This window comes from Cupressus sempervirens, chromosome 11, assembly GCF_028749045.1.
Source record: "Cupressus sempervirens isolate cs-2001-9-10 chromosome 11, ASM2874904v1, whole genome shotgun sequence".
NCBI lineage: Eukaryota > Viridiplantae > Streptophyta > Pinopsida > Cupressales > Cupressaceae > Cupressus > Cupressus sempervirens.
In genome coordinates, this window is record NC_143128.1 from 62,814,860 (window position 1) to 62,833,720 (window position 18,861).

Here is an 18,861-nt window from a genome sequence, read left to right on the forward strand (position 1 = left end):
TAGGAGTTCCTTGAGATTCAGCTATGGCTGTCCTTATAGCTAATTTTCCCCTCTCCCTATTCAATTTTTTCTCTTCTGCAGTTGCAAGTAGATCATTAATGAATCTTTTTTTTCTTCAAATACCTTGCAACAAGGAGTTGAATCATGTTTCTTTATGCTTGCAAGGTGGTATTTGAAGTGGTTTATGCCTCTAGAATACTTTTTTTACATGAAATACATATAACCTTCACAACATCATTTGGAGCTTCATAGGCATGCCGCCATGCCTTATCTCTTGCAATTCTAGGCCGAGTGCCTATGTATGCAGGTGGGCATGGTGTTTGTGGCCACTCTTCTTGTGAACTTGCCATACTTTTTTAATGCTTAATCACTTCCCTACACATAAATTTAGAACACAAATTAAAATTTATAGAAAAATGATTAAACAAAGTTAGAACTTAGACATAGAAATTAGGTAAATTAATTTGATTGTTTTTGGATGTCACCCAAAGTTGAACATTAACTACACAAACTGCTAGTGTTTTTTTTAAAAGCTACATATTCTTCAAAAATAATTGTCAAACAAAGAGTTGAAATGCTTTCAAATGATTTGAATTCATTTACATGCAACAAAAAATCAATAGAAATTTTTTTAAAAGTATAAAAGCAATCTCAGGAATCCTACCTGGGAAAACGATTTGGCTTCTAAAACCAGTCGGAATCCTCTTCAAATTCACTCAAATCTGCCTTCAATAGCTTGCAATCATCTAAGAATGCCTTGGAAGCCTTCTTCCCTCCACCCCTCAAGCCTCTAAATGCACAAATGAAAATTGGTAAAGAATTTTCTTATATATTTTGGCCTATACCCCTAGCTTGTGCGCACGGGCGAGGTAATTGTTAAAACTCGCAAGTTATTGTTAAAAACTCGCCAACAACTCTGCTATTAACTGGTGAGGTTTTTCAAGTTGCCGACTTTTTGAATTCGCAATTTTTTGGCGGAAAAAGTCACCTAGCAAAAATATTAGGCGATTTTGGAAAGTTGCAGATTACTCTGCGATATGCCAACTATGCCTCTTACTAATGTATCTTTAGCCAGCAATCACAAAGAATTATTTTGATAATGATCAATACATAAGACAAGTGGCATATTATAAAAGAGGTATGGTTTGTGTGGTTCAAATTTGTCATTGATGTCAACAAAGCATTAAGTAATATTGAAGAACAAGAAAGATGCAAGAAAAGGATAAGAGATTGAAATGTATAAGGGAGCGATATAGATATGTAGGAGATTACACTAAAAGAGGCCTATATATTTTGACTTTAGGAATTAATATATGAGAGATTACTAAGGCATGAAAGAAATGCATATATATGAAATATATATTGAATTCAATAAAAGAAATCTAATAGATTCAAGAGTCTCCATTATTAAGAAAAAGAAGTTCATATGGCAGAGTTAAATGTTTGGCTTTGTTCAACATAAAAGAGACATATACTATCAACACGTATGAGAGAAGAGATGCAAATAGAGCAGCATTAAGTATATGTTTAGAGACAGTGACTACAAAAGTATTAAAACTTAGAGGATTACATGGCAGTATATTGACATCAAGAAAAGAAACTCGGAATCTGTGTTTTAAAGAAAGAAATGTACAGTGGCTTATTCATATACAGATATATGATGACAGTTATTTAAAACTAAGGCATTATTATATACATTAAGATGTATTTGAATATGAATACATCTCTGACAAATAACTATTAAACACCTATGAAGTTGACAGTAGCATGGATTAAATTGAAGGCAGTGACAATTAATAGAATACATACAGTAACTAGTGTTTTTTATATATAAGAATTGGATTCATGTTGAAATAGCTATCAGTGGCAATATAAATCTATACATGACGACAAATTCTGAATTCCTGTGTGATTTACGGCAGCAAGTAGAAATGTGTGTATTCCCATTGGGTCTGTGTATTCCCATTGGGTCTCAAAAAGAGGTTGTAAATATAATGAGTCAGCATTGAAAGATGCCACATAATGATAGAGAGCAAGGAACGATGCCAGTATGTGTAAATAAAAAAAAAAACCTGTGAGATATTACCGTCGGGAGATAAGCACCACATTGTGAAGTAAAATATTCATATCAGCTGTTACTAGACAAACTCATATGACGAAGGAATGGTGCACCTCCAACAACGCGGGTCTTATTGTGATGGAAATCTCATTTTATGATTGGTCGACAGCAATAGAAAGACAATAACTTCAGTATATATGCAACAATACATATCTGTATATAGCAGCAATCCTACTGTAGCAATGATGTGGTCCAAAGAATACAAGTCATATTTGTTATACAACTGCCATCTTGATATGATTATTGGATTCAAAGGTCATAAAGCTATACAGAAACAATTTGTTGAAAAAGTTGAAAGATACAAACTACAATTAGCATTGTGGAAACTGACTTAATTATTTTCAATAGAAATTAGTAGGTAGGGAACAATCAATTTGTATGCTGCCGATAAAAATAAGTATCTCAGAAAAGAGAGACAGCAAGGGAACAATCAACAACTTCTAAGAGACACCCGAAGGCAGTGGAGGAACATGCAGTTTTTGATAAAATAAATCAGATAGTCTTCAGTGTTTAAAATGTGTGGAAGTGAATTCATAAGATGGAAGCATGACCATCCGTATACAAAGATAGAGACAATCAAACAGCAGCGATGGGAGAGTTCTCAGTGACATGATTTGAGAAGTCGGCAAAGAATAAAACAATGAAGCAATGATAGATGAACACCAATGTTGGAAGTGTTGAGACATAATACCATGGATTAAAATTTGAAGATTAATATGTACAAGTGTCTGCAGATGCTACAGCAAGCTGGACTAGTTGACGTTGCAGTCAAAGAACAGAATTATATTAACAATGATAAAAGACATCTATTCTTATTACTGGAAGATTGGATGATTATATAGAGCAGAGATTTGTATTGATGGTAAAAGAAAATCAGAAAAGTATGGAGTAAATAACATCGAAATTGTGAAGAAGGTATATATGTGCAGCTGTTATCAAGGATATATGTAGCTTTGCAAAGAGATCATAGCAGATTTGAAGAAGATCATAGCATTGTTTGTGAAGAACATGATCACTCATTATCCATTAAAAGGTGGAAATTTGAATGGGGGGTCATGGCCTCTAAAAGAATGAGGGATTGGTGCCTCTAGTGGGAAGGGATGGGGGTTTGGTACCTCTAGTAGGTTGGTGCTTATGAACCTTGTGAAAGAAGTATTTATATAAGAGCAGTAATTTTCTGTAGTTTTCTCGCATAAAGGTTTCCATGTATATATCTTTTATTATTATTTTACATGATAGTTAGATTTCATGTGAATGTTTACTTTAAATGAGTATGCTTTGGGATTAAGTTAAGTTCTTTTCAATTTTGTTATTAAGTTGAAAATATAAAAGTTTGATGTTATACTGATTCACCTCCATCCCTCAGTAATATGCTTCTCAACAATGCAAACCTTGCTAAGTAGATTTCTATGTTCGACCCACTATCAATCTTCCATTGTCACTTTTATGGATAGAAATTGAATCTGATATTCCCATGTGATATGAAAAGAGTTACTAAAATTTTAAATATTCATCTTAATATTTATGAGGAAACCGCCCCCCTGTCCCACCTAATACCAAAAACTGTAAAACAAGGCAGGGCATACCACCAGCTTGATGGGAGGTCATATTGTCAGCTTGATGGCTTCTGTCTATTGAAAAATTAATGCTAATTTGCATGTTGTGGAATTCTAGGATAAACTTATCTTTTACTACTTGAATGTTTTTCTAACAGAAAAAAACTGACATATGATTCCAAATTAGTCCCGATGACAAAATCTTGGTATTCTTATGATGATATAAATTTCACTTAATCATTTCATACCAGCATTTAGTAATTTCTTATATAATACTCATATCTACAAATATTTTAATCTTGCAATGTTATTTATTTGAGTGACAATGTGATATGATATTTGCAAATAAACGTTTGTAAGCTTTGTTTGTCCATTATTTTTATTGACTTTTTCAAAAAGCTTCTGAACCAAATGCTTATCCAAGCCTTACAGATTACATTTTCATTTGGTCGACAGGCTTCTGGTGCTTATGTTTTTCGTCCTAACAGTTCAAGCTGCTTTCAACTTGGGAATACAAGTGAACAGGTCTACAACCATCCAATCTTTATGAGTCCTATGAAAAGAAAATCTAGACTTATCTCCGTAGCTCTCTCTCTCTGTATATATATGTTCATCTTGCTGTTTATTTAAGTAAAGATGATCTGGACATAAAATTGGCCCATGCACCCGTTGTATTATATCATGTACATATTCCTTGAAATTTATAGGCTGTTGCCAAAAGGGTGCCTTTTGCCATGCTTATGGTTGAATTTTATTTATAACCACATTTAAATTCTACAGGCTATCCTGTCGGTTATGCAAGGTGATATTGTGACTGAAGTATATCAACAGTTTACCCCTTGGGTTTCACAGGTTTGTTTCTGGAAAGGCTTATCATCTCCTTCTCGTTGTACTTTGAACATTTCTTAAAGATGTTATAAACATGGTGAAAAGACAATTAATTTGGAGTGTTTATTTTCTCATATCAAAAACACATTTCAAAATACTATGCTAGTGGTTGATTTTAGCTGGTATTTATAGTTGAACCCATAGAAACATAGGCGGTTGTTTGATAGTGATATCTCTTATGAAATTAAGTCATTTACTATGAGATTGAGCTTTTGTCTTTATAACATATTGCATATGTGAAAATTGTCATAGTCAAGAGCATTGGGAATTAAAGGCATATAGAGAGCTTGATAATCTGCCATGTCATCCTGGCCAGGAAGATGTTAAGTTGTGCTCACATGACTCGCTTAACGGACTGAGCAATTTAATTTCTTTATCACTGTCTAATAATTAGAAAAAGGAAAGCTCTATAAAAAAGTAAGGACCAGCATTATCATAATTAGGACAAGGAAAGCACTCTCAAGAATTTGGACTTTTATTAGAATAAAGAAAGCACTGTCAAGAATCAGGACTATTAAGGGCGGGGGCCCTAGCTCGGTTGGCTAAATCTTCCCTGTTGCAGGGGGTTGGTCACGTGTTCTAGTCTCCCCCGTCCCCGTGGTACCAGTGGGCGTGTCGCGCCAACGCTACCGGTCACGTTAAAAAGTTTACCCAGCGCACTGCAGTTTATAGGGGGGGCTGTGTTGCACCTGATTCCTGCAGTCTAATTAAAAAAAAAGAAAAGAATCAAGACTATTATTAGAATGAAAAAGCACCATATTTTCCTTCTTTGTAAGATCGATACCGCTACAAAAAGTGGACACCAAAGTTGTTCATTATGACTTGATCCCCAAAATTCATATTGCTATAACGACATTTACACAGTAGGATAATTTAAAAAAAACAAAAATCGGATGTCAGAAAAATGTTAGGTTGTGTTTTTAATTTTTTTCCCTACTAAAATGCATGAGGGTAAGGTCCTTTTGTGAACATTGAATAAATATATTTGATGTTAAAGATCAACATGTCACCATGAGCAAATTGGCAGACAAGAACATGGTTGCATTTGTTATCAATATCTTGTCACTCTTCTTTGAGACTTCTGTGTAGCCTTCAAATATATTGGCTGAAAGTTGGATGCTTTTTGATAAGGTTAGTATTTATTTATTATAGAGGGAGGGCAGATAACAACAGATAAGTGAATCTACATCTAGACATATAGAAAGTGCTTTTGTTGCTCAGATAAAGGGAAAATGTCAAAAAAAATAAGGCAACACTTTTTTAACAATGCTCACCCAAAGAAAAATTGAAATGTTCTTTATCACATTAAATTTGGAGAAGTTGAAAAAGAATACATGAAAAGACAATACAATGTATTCCATAGAAGCATGATATCTAATGTGACTATCCTTGAGGAAGAGCATGTTTCAAAAGAGAAGTTTTCAATCATGGCATGCCTTTCAGAGAACATTAATAGTAGTTACTACATACTAGTTATTTAATTTAGGGGCATCTAGACACTTAACATGTTAAAAGGATTGGTATTTCAAGTTCATTGTTGATTTTAGTTGATGGAGGCCATCATATGGTCAAAGGGATATGATATGATAGGTCTGTAATGAATGATTCTCCCAAATTTTTATTAAGTAATGTTCAGTACGTGTGAGCCATGAACAAAAGACCATTATCTATTAGTTATGTTATTGACAATCTTTGACCAAGTCATAGAATTCACTGAGCTTCTCCACTAAGCCCATTTGGTCAAGCCTCCAATTGAGAAATACAATAGAGATGGCCGAGCACATCTAGTCTTCCATCGAAAATGCTAAATCTTTAGGAACCTCGGATGCCCTTGTCTCAAACTCCCGGGGTACAAAGAAAAGTGTGTCCTACACTTTGTTCCTTCATGAAAACCAGACGTCCACTTCATCTTCACTAAAGGCTTCCAATCCATGATAGACAAAAGAACAAATCCGCAAATCAACCACCCTGTGGCATCCATCCAAACACTAGAATTGTTTGTATGACCACTAACCAATCATCATGCAACTTATCATCACAATCAATCTCAGCGATAAGAGCATCAAACTTCACATCTGCAGCAACAATAGGTAGATCCAAAACCAAATCCACACCATCAGCAATATGAAAGCCATCACCAACATATGCCAAATTGTCAGCACCAAGATGCTTTGCAATATACAAATCATCACCCACAACAACCTGATTTCCCAAGACCAAGTGCTTTCCAATTTCCATGTCCGAATCAACCAACTTATCATGAAAATAAATCTGCATCCCAATGTCAACAAGGTTAGAAATGTCTTTGGCAACAATCAAAAGTTCCTCTACAGGTTTCACATTAGACTCCATAAATTGATTAACAAAACCATCCTCTACCTCGACCTTGCCATTCTCTCTTCTTTGCACAATCGTCTTAACCAACCAGACAACTCTCTTCCAGATTAGTAAAATCCAACTCCAGTAGCATACAACTTCCTTTCTCTATTCCTCAACTCGTTTAGACAAAGCAACGTCCACCCGAGCCGTCGTCTTCACCACTTTACAGAGATCATCAATTGCCTTAGGGTCTAATCTTTTCGGAGGCATCTTCCAAGATCTTCGAATACCCTTTGCAACAAATCCACAAGATCAACCAAATCCAACCTTCACGCAAGATTAACCTTCCATCTTTGCATCCATCTTTTCATATCAAGATCCATCTGTAAGTCCTCTACAATTGCAAGTTAGAACCATGACCCACCATGTCACAACTAAGATATCTAGGACTCGAGAAAGTACAATCCACCACAAGATCGAACTTTGCTCCACAAGATCATCCTTCGCTCTGATACCACCTGACGCATTGCAAGGTAGGAGAATCCCCAAAGGAGATGTTTTAAGCACACAGTGGAAACACAACACAAGATATAAGATCAAATACCTGTGGTTGGTAAATATTGTGTAGCTAACAGGATGCTGTCGTTGGTAAATATTGTATAGCCGATAGGTTGATCTCGTCAGTAAGTGTTATGTAGCCGACGGGCCCTTCGGGAAGGTTCTTCGGGATGGTATATGTACAACTTTGGATCATTGTTGTAATCATCATCATAAGCATTATGTAATCTCTTTGGCATATGCGAATAATAAAAGGAGTATTGCTGTTCTTGTCTATTGTCTATGTGCATTAATTTATTCACCCCATGTGGTAAACATTTGGTGTCGTTGCCCAGTGGACCTGGAACAAAGACAGAGGAATGAAGATTAATGCCAAATCAGCTTAATAAGGATAGAAATAAGATAAAGGGAAAAGAGGGAATACGCACCACACAGGAAAATTTAATTTTGACACAATAGGCCAAGCATAGACGAAGGTTTCAGCAGATTGCCGACGGACACCAAAGTACCGAGGAATTGTTGGAGAAGACTCAACAGTGGGTGGAATTGGTGGATGAAGCAAGGGAGGAATTTTTGAACTTGTATTCGCCAAGGGAAGAGAATCCAAATAGAAGGGAATTAACTCGCACGGCTCGGAGTGCCTAGGGAGCACGAGCGTGGAGTGAACTCTTCGTCCGCGATACACTTTCGGAATGGACAATTTTGCTTAACAAAAACCCTTCTTCACCAAACAACACAACTGTTGGGAATAAGATGACTGCTCGAAACAACGTTAGTGTCGGAGTGCAGAGCGTTGGTGTTAGAATACAAAGCGTCGGTGTTGGAGTGCAGAGCGTTGGTGTCGAAATACAAAGCGTTGGTGCCGGAGTGCAGAACGTTGGTCCCGGGTGTTGCAGGGCCGAACAACGATCATACACAAAATCAAGTAATAATGGTAGGACCAAAAAAGAAGTTGCCAAAGTTTGATGGTGATGGAATGACCGATCCAATCAAACACTGTAAAACATGCAAAAAAATTTGGACGGCAAATGGCGTAACTGACACAAATGAATGGGTGCAACAATTTCCAGCAACCCTAAGGGGTGTAGCAATTGATTGGTTTGCCGATTCGGATCCCCAAAAATTAACCAATTGGGCGGAAGTTAAAAAAGAATTTATCACCGAATTTCAATTGCTGTGACGACTATGAGATCGTAGCAGAGATATACAACACAAAGCAAGGAAAAAATGAAACTGTTCGAGTATATGCCAGAAAATTAAAAGAATTAATAAACAAAATGGAAAGTAAGCCGGTAGATGGGTTGCAAAAGAGATGGTTCATTGAAGGGTTACGCTCGAAGTTATGAAAGAAAATGAAGATTGTATCGTCATCATCATACATTGAAGCATACGATTGGGCGATGAACTTAGAAAGTGAGCAGAAGACAAAAAAGAAGAGTAGCTCATTTGATTCAGATGATGACGCGTCTTCGGAAGAAGATAGCAGTGATGACGAAAAGGTTAGTAAGAAGGTCCGAGCTCTCCAGAAGGATATGATCCGAATGATGAAGGAATTTAAGAACATGTAGAAAGAGATGATTAGAAATGAGCTATGGTGCACAGAATGTAAGACAGAAGGTCACACAAAGGGATCCTGCCCAAAGAACCAGTTCTGGGAGGTCTGCCAGATCATGGGACATTCCACAAAAGAATGCCCCTTTAATATGAAAACAAGAGGACCTCAACAAGTGCTCCTGACCTAGGAGGCTTCCGCGTCAGGAGGGAGCAGAAACACTAGTAATGAGGGTGCCATGTCGAGAGGGTACCAAAATAATAGACGAGGGCAAAACAACAACAATGCCAACAATAATAATGGGAGCCGTAGCTGAATTAAGTACGATGTGAATGGCCGCCCGATGGTTCAATGCTGAGCATGCATTTTGTGGGGCCACTTTGCCCGAGATTGTACAGTGGCAAATGCACCAAAGTTGTTATGCCGATGGTGCGGTCCTGGAGATCATGAAGATGCCAAGTGCGCGAAATCAGGAGTGAATTTGATCACCATTGGGATGGACGAAAAGGAGATTCTGGCAATCACACGGAAGCAAGCAAAACTGTACCTTGACCCAACGGAGAAAAAGAAGAGATTAGAGGAAACACAGGCGGAGAAAGCACACTTGAAGGACACTACTGGTACCTCAGCAAGGAACTGTGTGGAACAGAACATCGTACGATAGATATTACAAACTGAAGTACTAATCAAAATAAATGATGTGCTGCTCACAATGCCTCAACTCCGATTGGTACTCACAAACATCGCTCCACCTGCTAAATTATCAAGAGAACAAGGAAGGGAGAAAGAAAGTGGAGCACGTGCAGAGGATCCGATGCTACTAGCCCTGACATTTGGACGACATCCGACAGTTTTTGAGATGAGAATTCTGGGAACTGTACTGATAGACACAATTGTGGATGGAGGGTCTGGTGTGAAAATGTTACTGGAAGATACCTGTAAGAGTTTGGGATAGCGGACGTTGTGGCCACCTACATTCCAGTTGTTAACAGTGGACTAGCACGGCATTAAACCTCTTGGCGTCTTGATTGTACAACCGGTGACGATTGGAACACAACCATTCCTACTCAATTTCGTTGTCATCCCATTGAAGAGGAGAGGATATGATGCTATTTTGGGCAGAGGATGGCTCATTCAAGCAAAGGTTAAGCATGACTAGAAGAAGAATACCTTATCATTTGACTGCGGAGGTAGAAGATTCATTATTGACCTACACACACAAATGGTAGGCGAGGAGGTAACGTCATCGGATTCTGAAGACGAAGGTGAAGGGGATGACGAGGGGAAGAAGAGAATGGAACATGATGAAGAGGGAGTATTGAGACTGGAAGGAGGGTCGAATGAGGACGACTTAGATTTGGTGAACGGACTATTTCACTGGCAGATGGAGGATTACGAACTATTCCCGAGCTACATGTTGGGCATTGAAGAAGAAAATGGAAGAAACGAGTTCCCAGAGGAGTATAGTGAACTAAAGGAAGGAGAAGCGCAAGTGGATGAAACACCAGCCCATACGTTTAGTGAAGATAAGCCGATAAAATATTAAGAGGCCATAGTACAAACCATGAACCTCGGAGATGATATTGAACCAAAGAACATACTGATGGGAGATAATTGGAATCCAGTATCAAAAATAGCTGTATTAAAAATAGTACGGCCTTTTAGGAGAGCAAAGCAAGTACACCGTATAGACAAGCGTCAAAAGGAATCTTGGCTATATGGGCACGTGTGGAGGAGAGTAGAAGGGAGTATGTTCACCATAAAATAGGGTCGTATGGCCTATTAGGAGCATAAGCAAGAAGTGAAGGCAATAAAGAAAAATTGAACATTGTACGACATAGGAAGGACGTTGTACGACCAGGCAAAAGATGGCAGGAAATCACAGGTGATCCATCGTACAGCCAGATAGGAGAAAGCACAAGGAAAGGGAAAAAATCGTACGGATTGAAGGCACCATACGGACAAGGAACCACCATCGTACGACCATGTAAATGCCCACCATGCGAACATGAGAAGTACCGTACGACCAAAGAGGTGTACCGTACAACAGTACGACAAACAAATGAAGGGGAAGCCATTTCTAAGCATTACAACGTATGGCAGTTGTATAAGTACAGCTTAAGGAAAGTAAAAAGGAGGGTACGTCGTACGACCATCTAGTGCAGGGTATGTCGTACGAACTTGGAGCATAGGGGAATAAATCAGGACACATCGTACGACCATGGTTGGGAAAGTTGTAGAAAAGGTAAGAGCACTGTATGGTTGTACGATCAGATTGCTTGGAGGTTGGGTGGCTGTATGGTGAAGGAGAAAGACCGTACAACTTGTACGAACATCGATAGCAGGAGAACCATACTGTACGGTGGCAACAGTCAGAGTGGGGAGGCTGTACGGTAGCAGGAAGACAGTACAACTATGGCAGAAGCATTATGTAATCTCTTTGGCATAAGCGAATAATAAAAGGAGTATTGCTGTTCTTGTTTATTGTCTGTGTGCATTAAATCATTTACCTCATATAGTAAACATTTGGCTGTGCATTGGTAGCAAGGCTGTGACATAACAGAGAGAGACAACTGTACAGACAGAAGAAGGGTGACAACAGGTTTTCTAAAACAAAAAAGAAAAACGACGACAGATTGAAACAGTTCAGAATGAGTAACACATGATGCCAAAGGGAAGGGAAAGACAAAAATAGGTAGTAAAACATAAGCAATTGCCAGAAAGAGTGTGGAATCGGAAGGAAATGACAAAAATGGTGTGTTCCATGGACTTTTGTGTGGGTTTGAGAGTGCCCCTCAACCCCGCTGGGGCAAACCTCCAATCGGTGTAGTTATCAGTCGTGGGAAGTGTGACCAGTTAATGAGACCTGGAACTGCTGTAGGCATGGAGTGTCTGTGTGTCAGAGGTGGCACTCGGAGTAGGTGTTTGGCGTAAGCTGTCTTGATGGATGCATAGAGAGCTCGGGAGGAGCTGATCATCCAATTGAAGGCAGTGCAGCGACATTTGGCTCAGGGTACCCAGGAGTTGGAAGTAGAGAAGGCAACACAAGTGGCTATCAAGGTCAACTTGGTTAAGGATACAATATAGTGTTAGCAGAGGCTATAGATGCAATGTGGTTTGAAGACCAGTTTGGTGTAGGCATGGGACAAATGTGAAAGTGGTGTGGCAAAAATAGATTTACGTTGTTGTAGTTAGTCAGTTAATGTATTCTGTTTTGTTAATCTTTCTCGGATATTTTGTAATTGTTGTTCGGAGATGACTTTTTCTTTTGGGGGGGGATGATGTCGTTGGTAAATATTGTGTAGCCGACAGGATGTATGTCATTGGTAAATATTGTGTAGTCGACAGGATGTTGTCGATGGTAAACATTGTGTAGCCGATGGGTTGATGTTGTCGATAAGTGTTATTTAGTCGACGGCCCTTCGCGAAGGTTCTTCGGGATGGTATATGTACAACTTTGGATCATTGTTGTAATCATCATCATAAGCATTATGTAATCTCTTTGCATATGCGAATAATAAAAAGAGTATTGCTGTTCTTGTCTATTGTCTGTGTGCATTAATTCATTTACTCCATATGGTAAACAATACCAAACTCAACCCTTTATTTATAAATCAACTGATTACATGCAATGTGATGGGCTATAAGGCCTTCCCGGTTATGGCCAAATATAGAGCAAGTAACAGTTTTGCAACATCCCTCAAGATCCAACCCAAACCCTAGCTAGTCCAGATCTGTAGCACAATAGTACTTTGGTAGAAACCTTTAGTGAGATCTAAATTTGGGCTCGCAAGCCACCAAGCAATCTTCTTGTTTCCCAAGCCGCAACTACTAGCTTTGCTACATTTCGCTTCTCTCGACAACTCCATGCTGAATAAACAATTATTCAAGACTCCATAAGACCCTTGACTTATAAGCAACTAAGCCACAAGTCAGCCTAGCAAGTTACAAATTAATTAAATCCTTACGTTAAATACATATTTGAGCGATAAGTCAACCTGCAATAGATATTAAATACAAAATGCCTTAGTCAGCTTACAACAACCATTAAATGCACCTAGGATAAAGATCCAAGGCCCAAATAAGTCCACACACATCTCCAGATTGATCCACGTCATGATCACATGCATTAAATCCACTAAGTTGGCCGAGCAAATCCACAAGAATACCAATCAGCATGCCAAACTACTGAACATCAGCAAACTCACCAAGCATTGCCGAGCAACAATACATGCTGAGTTATGCAGTAGAAACTAAACAACATAGTATATGTCGAGCTCCTTCTATGGCCAAGCTCCTCAGTCAACACTACAATTAGGAACCGACCCAATAATGATCGAGCGACATCCCTTCTTCGACCGAGTAACATACTTCAACCGAACACAAAGCTTCTCTACTGAGACCATTCTGTCAAGCTTCTGATTGAGAAATACCATAGAGATGGCTGAGCACCTCCAGTCTTCCACTGAAAATGCCAAAATTTTGAGGAACCTCAGATGCCCTTGCATGTGAAAGGCTATTGTTGCTTTGTTGACTTTCACGTAGCTTTTGATTTTGTTCCTCGGATATCCCTCTTCTAGAGACTTAGAGACATTGGGATTTCTGAGACGTTTATTGATGGCTATCATGAGGTTATATGAGAGTGTGGTTGGGAGGTTCAGGGTTCTACAGGGTTTCTTGGACCCATTCAAAGCACCATCAGGGTGAAGTAGGGGTGCCCTCTCTTCCCTACTCCCCTTGATATAAACAATAACGAGCTCAAGACCTTCCTCCGTGACTTCTCACTTCCAGGTGATGTCTGCTAGCTACACTAGGTTTTGATATCTATTTTGCTCTTTGCCGACAATGTGGTTCTTTCGGCTTCCTCTAGTCCTAGTGGTAGAGCTCGCTGTTGGTTTGCCCAAGATTTCGTTCTTCTCGGCTCGATTGGGTCTTGATGGACTGCCTTCCCCTATTTCAGTTCTCCCAGATGGCTCAACTCATCTTCTTTCTCCTCGATAGGAGCTGAATGAGAATATCAAGACCGATATTTACAGGCAATATACCATTACGACTTGGAGAAACCCTCCAGTGGGACTTAGCCCGAGGATGGCTTTTTATGTTGAGCACTTTATGGCCCTTCAAGATGGGATCATTGTTCACCTTCACTATCTCACCCACTGTTGGTTTGACACTCTCCGCATCTCCTTATGGTCCATTAGGGTTGGTTCATATCGGTTGCATGTGCAGACATATCATTAGATTGATCGAGAGGACAGGACTTGACGCCTTTGCCCTATTGGGTAGGTGGAGACAAAGACTTATTTTATCCTCCGTTGCCCCATTTATTATGAGATCCAGGGAGGTTCTACAACTTATTCAGGGAGTGCAGGAGAGTTTCCTTTTTCTTCAGTTACATTGATCAATGGTGCCTTTCCCTCTACATCTAGGAGGTCACATGGTTCCGACATCACACACTCAAACTTCAGTTCCCATAGAGACAGACTTCGAATTGGCTCATCACTTCCTTCGAAAAGGGATGATGACATTTGGAAGTTTGATTCTAGAAGTGATGAATGTATGTTTCTTGGATATTCATTGAAGAGTAGCATATATATGTTTTATTCAAAGATTGAAGACTTTTGTTGAAAGTTCTAATCTAAAAGTTGATGAAAAGTTCAGAGTTCAAGAGAGGATACTTGATTATGATTTTGATGGAAAGACTAATCAAAGGCCTAATAACAATCAAAATATTGAACAAGATATGTATTTTGAAACTAACAATGACTTGAAGGTTGAAGAAGCAAGAGAAGGACCAAGATTAGAACTTAGAACATAAGTCATAATAGAGCAAGGAACACCTAGATATGCTGCAATAAATCACCCTGTGAACCAAATCACGGGGAATGCCAACAAAGGAGCTATTATAAGAAACAAGGTGACTGAAGAAGTATGTTTAATATCACAAGTTGAATCTAAGAGAAAAAATGAAGCTTGTAAAGATGAATTTTGGATAAAGGCTATAAGTGAAGAACTTGAGCAGATAGAAAAGAATAAAACTTGGGAATTAATTCCTAGACCTAAAGACAAGAAGATAGTTGGAACAAAGTGGGTATTCATAAACAAGATGAATGAGCAAGGTGAAGTAGTAAGAAACAAGGCAAGGTTAGTATGCAAAGGTTATTCACAACAAGAAGGAATTGATTTTGAGGAAAATTTTGCACTTGTTGCTAGATTGGAGACATTCAAAATGTTTTTGGCATATGCAACTAACAAGTTTTTAAAGGTTTATTAAATGGATGTTAAGTCAACTTTTCTTAATGAAAAACTTGAAGAAAATGGTATACATTGAACAATTTGATGGCTTTCTTTTGACAAAAGACAGAGATATGGTTTGCAGATTGGAGAAAGCATTATATGGACTGAAGCAATCAGCTAGAGCTTTGTATACGTGGTATAAACATTTGATAATTTTGGGATTTGGGAAAGGTAATATGGACAATAACTTGTATTTGACAAAGAAAGAAGATGGTTTATTGATATTATTGTAGTATTTGTTGATGACATTATTTTTGGACGAAATCATGAAGCTAGCAAGAAATTTGAATTTGAGATGAGTATGATTGGTGAGATGAACTATTTCTTGGGATTATAGATTGTTCAGAATAAGAATGACATTTTCATATCGCAAACTAAGTATCTTAAGGACCTGTTGACAAGATTTGGATTGGAAAATTATAAACTTGGTGAAACACCTATGGTGATAGGATGTTAGTTATCAAGCAAAGATGAATCTCCTAGTGCATTACAAACAAGGTACAGATCCATAATCGGAGGATTGCAATAGTGGACACATACTAGACTTGGTATAGCTAATGCAGTTGGATTTCTAGCAAGATTTCAAGCAGGTGCGATAGAGACATCTTGCAGTAGTAAAAATAATTTTCAGATATTTGAAAGGAACTTCAGATTATGGGCTATGGTATGACAGATCGCATGGTTTCATATTATGTGCATGCACTGATGCTGATTGGGTAGGAAATGTTGATGATAGAAAGAGCACAAGTGGTGGAGCATTTTCTTGGGAGGAAGATTTGTTTCTTGGCTAGGCAAGAAATATGATTGCATTTCATAAAGTACAACAGAGGCAAAATATGTAGCTGCAACAAACAATTGTAATCAAATAATTTGGATGAAACAAATGTTAAAGGATATTGGAATTGAGTTTACTGAGCCTATTATCATACATTTTGATAACACAATTACAATTAGCATGTCAAAGAATCCTGTGTCACATTCAAAGACAAAACACATTTGAATAAGTATCACTTTTTGAGAGAAAAGAGATGAGATTGGAGTATGTTAGCACAAAGGAGCAGATAGCAGGCATATTTACAAATCTTTGGCTAAAGATACATTTGAATACTTGAGAGGTATGGTCGGGGTCATGCCACATCCCTCATCTGAGTAGTTGATACAGAGATTGCGTTAGCCTAGTATGAATCAAAGCACATTCTATGTCTGTATAGAATGCTTGATGCATTTCCTATGAGGGAGTATTTGTGTTAGAGATAAGTCATTAAGGACTCTTGGTAATGGTATTCAATAGTGTCTTTGGACACTTATAGAGCTCACTAATTGAATTTTCAAGTTGCATTGATTAGAGATGATTTCGACAATTCGCATAATGACACCCTTTGTCATTGATGTTAATGGGGGAGAATTATATATGAAAAACATTATTATGCATGAAAAGCATTGTTAATCTATGGGTAGATTAGAACGTGAAAAACTTGTTACAACCTGTCTATAAGAGAGATGTGTTTATAGATGCTTGAGCAGCATAAATGGGGTAGTAAAGGCATGTGGAAGAAATATACTTTGGTATTCATGGTACTCGGATGTTTTTCATCATATGTTGTCATTAATGCCAAAGGGGGAGATAGTTAGCATGAATGCTTTATGTTGTTGGATGTATGACTGTATGGGAAAGCTTGTCTCTATGTCAAAGAGATGATTGTGTGCTTATGTGTTGCATTCATGACTATGTTTTTCATTGATGTCAACATATTAGTTTTCTGGACATTTTAGTCAGAGTTGCAGAAGAAGATTCGTTCGGCGAGGTTTGTGGTCAGAGAGTTAGGTTCTGCGCACTTAGACAAGAATTCACAAATGTGTTCTTATGTTGTCTATGTTTGTGGAAAGCGATATGTAGATTTACGTGAGTTACAAAAGATTTTGTAGATACTGCTCTTAGAGTGAGTTTCTAGAAAGCGAGTAGTGGTAATTATGCTGTAGCTTTTTGGTGAGGCTGAAGATAATTCAATGGGCTAGGATTATTATTGAAGACATGCTCAAGATGCTTTGGTTAATGTGGCAAAACCAGATGTTCAGTCAATGAAGATTTATGATTTTGTTCAACGTGTTGTTCCTAGGATGTCGACTATTGTTAATATCATTATGGGAAGTGTATATTGTAATGAAACGTGTAATATAATATCTAAATTTGGTCCTATACTATTCATTGTAAATTGAGAAAGCCTCAAGGCCGACTCAATACTTGTTTTAGGATGTAGTATAAAGAAAAAATTGTTTCCTTGGTTGTAATCATCGGTGGAATCATATGTTATGTTATGCGAGTTTTGGATGTGAATTGTGTAAGATCGGAGTGAAGATTGATGTTGAGGATGCACTATGAGCTTCAAAGGAATTGTATTGGAAAAGAAGTTGCCATGTAGTTAGTTTAAAAACTTGGATATGTTATCCTAAAGATTGTTTAGCAAAGACACTCTTGAAACAATTTGGACAGTGGGTTCAGTTGACTTGCTATCAACTCCTAACAAGGTTGGCATAGCTCCTAACAGGGTTGGAATCTCCTGATAGAGATTCAAAGTCTCCTAACATGGACTCATATATACTAATTGTATTTCATTGGCTCCTAATAGATTGTATCCTTTCACAAGGAACTTCTATATTAGTACATCATTTTGTGGGTATCATTCCCTTTGATTTTCCCTTTGATCAAGGGTTTCCCTGCTTGACACATCAGGTGTTATTGTGTATGTTTATCTCTCTATGGTTGTTGCATCTTTTGATTACATGTTTCAAATTTGATAAAGTAATTATAAATTATTTTAAGCACATAACTAATTCCCCACCAACTCCCTCCTCCCACCCCCTCTCAGTTATATTGGTGGGCTTTACTTTCTAATAGAAACATCAACTAATTCTCTTTTAATATAAGGTTATTTCTCATGCTAAGCTTGCAATGTAAGATCATGAAATAACTTCAAGGTTCTTTCAGTTGTGGACACTCTCTTAGTGAAATAATTTGATTTCTATAAGCCCTAATTAGGGTTCATATAACCATAGCTACAAATATTAAATACCCACCCAATTATAATAAGGCACCATCATGTGTGCCAATTACAAAACTAAATTCCCTTCTTGGGCCAATAGGAAAATGGATTTGGCATAACTACTTGATAAGATGCACCAATGAATGAGCCAATGAGAAAAGAGCATTTGTAGAAGAAGCTACCACCTAGCAAACCAATGAGAAAATTCAAATGGAACCAAGAACAAAGCAGAAAAGACCATGTGTGCCTATGGCACCTCATCACCTCAACTTGTAAAGAAAATGACGAGTTGTAAACAATCCTAAAATTTTAAATGATAATTTAGATATATTAAGTCAATAAGACTTAGAAAATCATCACAAACTTTCTATGTTAATTTCCAATAACAAAATTTAATCAGGTAATGAAAATCAAAATTTCATCTCATTATCTTCAAATTGTTTTGCAACCAATAATAATCAACATCATAGTTGGAAAACTTAGACTCGACAAAAATTCACCAAGCCCCCCAAAAGTTTAATTGGGAAAAAC

The 18,861-nt window shown here is 37.8% G+C and overlaps 1 protein-coding gene across 1 annotated transcript in view; it reads left to right on the top strand.

Moving 5' to 3' along the window:
- LOC149528260 (alpha-mannosidase-like) overlaps positions 1–18,861 on the top strand; it is a 344,971-nt gene that overhangs the window by 140,862 nt on the left and 185,248 nt on the right. The window contains exons 18-19 of the mRNA XM_089811746.1: positions 4,132–4,200; positions 4,456–4,527. Of these exons, the coding sequence (XP_089667872.1) occupies positions 4,132–4,200; positions 4,456–4,527 (141 nt within the window). The remainder of the gene's footprint in view (positions 1–4,131; positions 4,201–4,455; positions 4,528–18,861) is intronic.